At 51.3% G+C, this 7,211-nt stretch overlaps 1 protein-coding gene across 3 annotated transcripts; it reads right to left on the reverse strand.

Annotated features, from left to right (window-relative positions):
- Positions 1-2,688: 2,688 nt before the first annotated feature.
- On the reverse strand, positions 2,689-7,065 carry NAIF1 (nuclear apoptosis inducing factor 1). 3 transcript variants are annotated; one of them, XM_058854004.1, is made up of 3 exons: positions 6,037-7,065; positions 4,768-5,217; positions 2,689-4,187 (listed from the first exon to the last, which is right to left on the reverse strand). In XM_058854004.1, the coding sequence occupies exons 1-3, from the start codon at positions 6,545-6,547 to the stop codon at positions 4,177-4,179; spliced, it is 972 nt and encodes a 323-aa protein (XP_058709987.1). In that variant the 5' UTR covers positions 6,548-7,065; the 3' UTR covers positions 2,689-4,176. The 3 variants fall into 3 exon arrangements, with proteins under 3 accessions (XP_058709987.1, XP_058709988.1, XP_058709986.1); XM_058854005.1 differs by having other exon boundaries at positions 2,689-4,195; positions 6,037-7,064; XM_058854003.1 differs by lacking the exon at positions 2,689-4,187 and having other exon boundaries at positions 4,202-5,217.
- Positions 7,066-7,211: the final 146 nt, after the last annotated feature.

The following is a 7,211-nucleotide window of genomic DNA, read 5'->3' on the forward strand; positions in this document are numbered from 1 at the left end:
AGAACCAGGGACAGGTCCAGGCTGGGGAGCTCCCAAAATGGGGCAGGGGGTGCAGACACCACAGCAGTGTGAGCTGTGGCATGCAGGCAGCTGGGAGCCCTGTGAGGGGAATGGGTACCTATCCCCATTGCATGGGATTGTCCCATGGCATGGAGATATTCCAAGCTTGTGTCTTCTCAGCTTAATAACAGGCTGTGAGCTGCACTTTGACCTGCTTGTGTTTTTCCCTTGTTCCATATTTAACTGAACTCATTATCATAAAGAGCAGGAACTGTTTCACTTTCTGTGCCAGGCTGGGTTTCCTGTTGGATGTGCAAAGGACACATCTGCATGGTGGGTTTCTGGCCTGCCAATGCTGGGAATCCTGTTAATGACAAAGGGAGCCCAGGAATCTGGAGTCGATGGATTCCTTTCCCCAGATATGTGGCCAGACCTGAAAATCCAGCTGCCTGGCTTTTTTTGTTTACTGGTTTCCATGTCTGCTTCAGTGCATCCTGGGAATGTGTGGCAGGACTCTCCGCTTCATTCTGCCTCATTCTCTGAGGTCTGTGGGTGGAACTGGATCTCGTTTGCCCCTTCCAAAATCTGTAGACTTGGAACCTGCTTTGCCTCAAGGCTTGTTGTGTTTATTAAGCCTTATTCTGTGTCTGTATATCCCACTTTCCATCCCTTCAGTGTTGTGCTAGACAAGAGACTTGCTGGTTGAGGCTGTGGTCTTGTCCCACTGACTGCAGCCCCACAAATGCCGCTATTACCCCACATACATCAGAAGCAACTGTAAGTCTGTGGTTCCCCCTTGAGACAGCAACCTCTGATTTGGGATCCCAGGTGGCAGAGGTGAGAGAAACTGTCCTTGCTGGCGCTGGGATTCTGCCTCGGGTTAATCACCTGCACATCTGGGACCCAAGGGCTCATGAGCTCCATTTGCAGGTGATATGGACTTCATTCCGGCACTCAAAACCTGGGTCTGGAAGCTGTGCTTCCCAGTCTCATGAAGCTTATCAGGTGCTTTCAAGCAAGACAAAGAATCTTAAATGCTTTGATTTTCACTCTGACCTCACCACCCTTCTCCTGACAGTACTTGCTGGCAACAACCTCTCACATGACAACAGGAAAAAAACAAAATATCCCCAGAAAGACGCTTTGCCAAAACAGGCTTGACAAACTTTAAAAACATGCTGGAGGAAGTAGAGGTTATTTGAGTGAGTGTCCAGGTGATATCATTCTGTCCCTTGATGGGGATCTGCTCCCAGAACTGCGATGTGATGATGGCAGCACACTGTACTTGTGGGATACTGACATATGTGTGGCCTTCTAAAAAACCTATCGTCCCTTTGCTGATAATGAGGGACTTGATGTGATTTTTTAGTTTTGTGCTTGCCCATTTGGTTCTACAGTGAACTCATCCCAAGGACAGACATCTCAGTGTCCTCTGCTATATTTGTGGGAAGCAGAGGGACCTGGTCTGAGTCCCCAGGTATGACTTTTCCAGGGATATCTCATTGCTGCTCTCTGCCCTTTGAATTTCTTCCTCTCCAGCCTCTCAGCCCTGAAAAGATTTGAAAAGTGAAGGGTGCAGACAGGATCCCACAAGGTCTGGAGGACAGGGGTGGTTCCTGGGACGGTGCAGTGCCACAGCTCGGGATCCCGGCGCGCAGTGCCATCTCCTGGAAAAGCCGGGCTGCAGCCGCACACATCGCAACGACAGCTTTGCTCCAGAGGGAGCAGCCGTGCTCTTGGCGGCCTGGTGCTGCCTCCACGGCCACAAACATTTTCTTCTCACCACTGAGAGTCCACTGCCAAACTTCCCTTTCCCCAGCAGGAAGGAAGATGCTGCTCACCCCCATGTCCGTGGCACCCTGTGGCAGAACATCTCTGCATGGCTCCTTCCCAGTCTGGATGTTGAATACAAATCTCTACATACAAAAAGAACAGTAGAGGAGAACAAATAAACATCTATAAATATTACTCCTTAGCTTTTGTTCTGTTTGGGCATCAGCTGCCTGTTCAGTTGAGTGTCCTGTGTACTTGTTTGCCCTGTCAGTGTCCTGTTCACCTATTTGTCCTGGTTTTAGCATTAAGACACTTTTCTCTGTCCCTCCCTAAGTTTGATGCTCTCTTCATGAGCAACAACCAAGCCCCTCATCGCACAGCTCACCCTATATTTAAAATGTTGCCACATCTTTTTAATGAGACAAAAATCTGTACACAGAATGTACACACTTGAATGCTGCTGGCTTGTCTAAGCTCTGCATTTATCCTGAAAAGACAAGAAAAATGGGTGGTTGCAATGGCAACATGTTTACTCCTCTAGAAAAGCATCACAGCTAAAGTGCTCAGTCACTGAAAAAAAATGCACACTGCAATTTAAAGCCAAAGGCTGGTATTTCTACCATTATTTTAGGCTATTGTGGCATCTTCTGAGCAGTTGGGAGATTACTGTATTTCAGTAATCCGTCAGACACTGTGAAATAACTCATGCTCCAAGGTAAAAGCTATTATTTGAAAAAGACTGTAATTATGTAAATACAAGGCCACAAGGTTCACAAACGAGGAAAAGCTACTGTGACTCGTGGTTGTTCACAGCTTTCCTGGGTCCCTTCATAGTGAGGATTCTCTGTTGCAAAGTTGTTGTCATGAACTCATTTTCACTTCTGCCTTGGCACACACCAATGAACTGAAACAGCCTGTTTACCAAAATGTATTTTTTATTAAAATTCATATTTGTAAAGGAGAGATCATTACACAAATGAGGTAAACCAACACATATGACATAGTTCTCACTTTAAAAATATATTTCAATTCAGCAATTGATTTGATTCCACAAAGTCTTAGAGGAAGAGTCAGGCAAGTGCTACCCATGTGGTCAGATGCCGGACAAGGCAGGATCCATCCTGACTCAGCTTGGAGGTGTCAGTCCCAAGGGCTTGGGAGCCTTCCAGGGACCAAACCCTTCTCACTGTGTTGTCCTTTTCTCCCCCATCAGATTTGTAGACAAGAGGAGATGAGTAAAGGCCAGGGACCAACAGTGGTGACCTCTTCGCCTACTGCTCTAACCAGGGGTCTCCCATCAGCATCTCCCCATTAAAGGCTGTGTAAAGGTTTCATTTGATTGTGCAAATTCCCTCCCTTGTCAGCCCTAAAGGAGACTGAACAGCAAGTAAATACCCTCAGCTCTGGAAAAGTTCAATTTCAAAAGTAATAACCTGGTAAGCAACAAGCCTGTTAAATATAAGCCACTTTGCAAGGTAGAAGGAGAAGACTTACACTTTCTTTTTTCTTTCCCTTAGTTTTCTTCCATGCATGTACAAGTGGACCTTGTACATCTAAAAGTTTATGAAGTTACTGCAAGCCTGTGAGAATCATTAAGCTTTCTCATTAAGGACCAAGCCCCATAGCCTGAATGCCTCAGAAGTGGCTGTAATTTTGTTTCACCCTGTATAATGGTGTAAGATAGTGAGGAGAACCTCAGCTCTGTTTCTCAGGATGAGCCCAGCCAACAGACAAATGTGGAATGGCTGGACTCTCTTCCAACTCCCAAACAGTACAAAACAAACATCACCAGCAGCAGAACCAAGTAATGCCCCAAAATTCACTCAAATCAGTGACTGACAAACTGCTAAACATTGGGAAGTCCTATGTGGCTGCAGCTTAGTTCAGGACCTTAGTCCAGATCCACTTTGATGGATCAAGGTATTCTGGAGGTGACAAAGTATGCAGATGAGGCAGAGATGGAGTTTCACCATTCCATCCACTCGAGTGAAACTCATCCAGGCCCTCGGGTGTTTACTGCGACAAATAAAGACATTGCGCCAAGACGTATCCCAGGAGAGTTTCTGGTACCCAAGACATGAAACTTTCATCACATCTGCCAAGTTGACAGAGAAATTTCATGACTGCACACAGATAAAACATAAAGTGAATGCACTGTTTCTGTGGGACTTGAACTGCACAGAGGCTGGGTGCTGGTCTGCAGGGGCTGGATGTGACGCTGCAGGAGCACGATCCACAGCTCGCAGTGCAGAGGGAAGGTTCTACCACATCCGGTACCACGTTTCCAGTAAATGCTTTCAGCAAGAGCCAGAAATGCATTCACTGTGTGCACTGTGGGTTCACGATCACTGTACCTTGGCAGCTGCAGCACTGATCTCCCGACAAAGCTCTCCACCTTACAAGTCAGTTAAAGGCTATAGATCTCGAGAGAGAGACAAAAAGAGAGGTGTCATACTTAGGAGAGATTTTTTCCAAACAGAAATTAAAAAAATATATTTTTTAAAATAAATCTGTTGTTCAAGGAACTAAAGCAATCCATGTTAAATTGCTGGTTTATTACACATCCTGCTATGGCTCTGTAAGAGAATCTGAAAAGGCAGATTAGAACAAGGTTAGCAGAGAAAGCTGTTTAGATTCAGCCAAACTCCAAGGGAGCCATTCACATTGAGAAAAGGCAGCACCCCCAGTGCCCTCTGCCAGCATGGGCAGGTTTTTAGCATGACTGATGTCCCATAGCAGCACAAAATTGTTTAGGTTGGAAAAGACTTTTACGATCATTGAGTTCAACTGTTTCCCCAGCACTGCCACATCCACCACTAACCCATGTCCCCAAATGCCCTATCTACACATCTTTTAAATCCCTCCAGGAATGGTGACTCCAGCACTGCCCTGGGCAGCCTGTGCCAGGGCTTGACAACCCTTTCAGGGAAGGAATTTTTCCTAACATCAAACTAAACCTCCCCTCCCATCACTGCTTCTTTCACTGGATCATACCATCTTGCTGCCCTGTCTGGCCAGGGTCAGCGGTGACGGATGGGCTGGGTGTATTGCTCTGCAAAAATCGACGGAAGTCCTTAATCATGGGGCGGAGGACCTGGATGAGGGCACTCAGTGCTGCCTGTGTCCCCTCCATGGCCTGTGCCTGCCGCTCCTGGGCACACGCCTGCACCTCCTGCGAGCGACGAATCATCTGCAGCAAGTCATTCTGCTGCTCCAGGTGCTGGGCAATCTCCTTCACGTGCAGGTTGGTTACTCGCTGCTCCTGCAGGAGCTTGGCTGAGTTCAGGGCAATGCGGCTTTTCAGCTCCTGGGGCTTGGCGGACACCTCATGTTGATGGGCCATCATCTCCAAGGGCGCCTCAGCAGTGACGGTGGTGGGGGCTTCCGTGGTGCAGTACTCCACAACCCCGTCCTCCAGACTGTGGTAGGTTGTCTCTGCAGGAACTGAGAACAAAGGACAGAAAGGGAGTCAGGAGTAGCTGTGAGACAGGATTTTTATCTACAGGCCTATTCAGTGAATATCACAGGAATACGGCCTGTTCAGCGAGATAACATACAATGGCCAGCAATGCACAAAATGACCTATTTAAGTCTACTCCACCCTCAGTCGAGCTTCCTTCTGGGCTGCACAATCCAAAGGAATGCCTTATCTGTCTAGACAATATAATTTCTCAACCTCCAGTTTAGAACAATCTTTCCAAGCAGCATTAACTAACTGACATAACAGCAAAGACAAGACCCAGAATGGCCCCTGTTGGTAGAAGAGCTGCTATTTGGGACACTGCACACTGAAAAATCAGCCCTGAAGACGTTTTTCCCCCTGCTTTTGTTCCCAGAGAGGGACTGAAGAATATCCCAGGTTGCAAAGGATACTCGATTCCCTTGTTCTTAAGGCTGAGTCCAGCCGTCAAAGCCGACTTTGTATGTTCGTGCCTTGGGGCCACTCCCCTACAGCACAAGGGCAGACTGGGAGGAGCATTTCATTACTGAGATGTGGGGATTTCTTTTTGTTGGGCCTTCTCTCTGCCCAAAGAACTTGTAGGCATCCTATCCCTGGAAACGTTCAAGGCCAGGCCGGATGCAGCAACCTGGTCTAGCAGAGCAGAAGGTGTCTCTGCCCATGGCAGGGGGTTGGAACTGGGTGCTCTTTAAGGTCCTCTCCAACCAAAACCATTCTGTGGCTCTCTCCCGACATGAGGCTCGGGGTGTGTCAGTGTGGCCCTGCAGTCCAGCCCAGAGCGTTCCGGCGGGCGCAGCACTCACTCTGGGTCAGGGTGACCGTGGTGGCCGCCGCGGTGATGGGGATCTCGCTCCCGTCACCCGCGCCGCAGTCGCCGCTCGGCAGGCTGATGATGGTGGCCTCTCCCAGCAGGTTGCAGATGCGCTGCTGCATGGGGGTGAGGATCACCGGGGCGGCCGCGGCGCCCGCCGGGTCCTCGCCCTCTGGCCCGTTGCCGCCGCCGTTCTGGTTCTCGCCTCCCCCTTCCATGGCAGCCCGCACTTGGGCCACTTTTCGCCGCACCTCGGTCTTGAGGTCGGACCACTTCTTCTTGACCTCGGGCAGCTCGCGGTGGCAGGTGGCGACGGCGTTGACGCGGCGCAGGATGTCGTGCCAGGCGGCGGCCTTGGCGGCCAGCGGCACGCCCGCGTTGAAGTGGTTGACGAGGAGGTGCTTTCCCCGCTCCAGCTCCTCCACGATAATCTCCACCTCCCGCTCCGAGAAGTTCATCTTCCGCTTCTTGGCTGGGGGCGCCGGCGGCGACGCCATGGCCATGGGGGGCACCGGGGACGGGGCACGGGGTCACACCTGGGGGGCCTGGGGGACGCTGGGCAGGGCCGAGGGGCGGCAGGGCCCCCCCACCCCCGGGGCCGGGGACAACAGGGGGGCCCCGAGGCCCCTCAGGGCCCGGAGGGGTCGGTCCCCCCCGCTCCCCCTTTGGCACCGCCAACGATACGCAAATTGCGTACGGCGCCCGCCCGGCAGCCCCGCGCAACGGCCCCCGCCCTGCGGCACTGGCGTAATGGCTTCCAGAATCGGCCCCTCTTCCTGCCACGCCTGATTGGCCCGGCCGCCTGCCCGTCACGCGAGTTTCCCGCCTCCCGCCTGCAATGTCGCATTATTATTGGTCAGCAGGCTTGTCCATCAGGCAGCCAAGAGGCGGCCCCGCCCCGCCGCTGATCTCAGGGCACTGGGCCTGCGTGGGGCCGGTGAGGGGTTAGGCCTGCCCGTGGATTTCCTCGCTCCAATCCCATTGGATGCTTCTCCTGTCCATCAACTCAGAGCGCGCACTGTTTTCCAACCTACCGGATGCGCGCGACGTCCGTCAAGCTCAAACTGCCTCCCGACTCTGGCTGTGATTGGAGATATTCGCTTTACCACCGCCTTCTCAGGGTGTTCGGCCAATTGCGATTTGGCCCGCGCGCCTGCACCGCTCCCT

Source organism: Poecile atricapillus, chromosome 20, assembly GCF_030490865.1.
Source record: "Poecile atricapillus isolate bPoeAtr1 chromosome 20, bPoeAtr1.hap1, whole genome shotgun sequence".
Taxonomy (NCBI): domain Eukaryota; kingdom Metazoa; phylum Chordata; class Aves; order Passeriformes; family Paridae; genus Poecile; species Poecile atricapillus.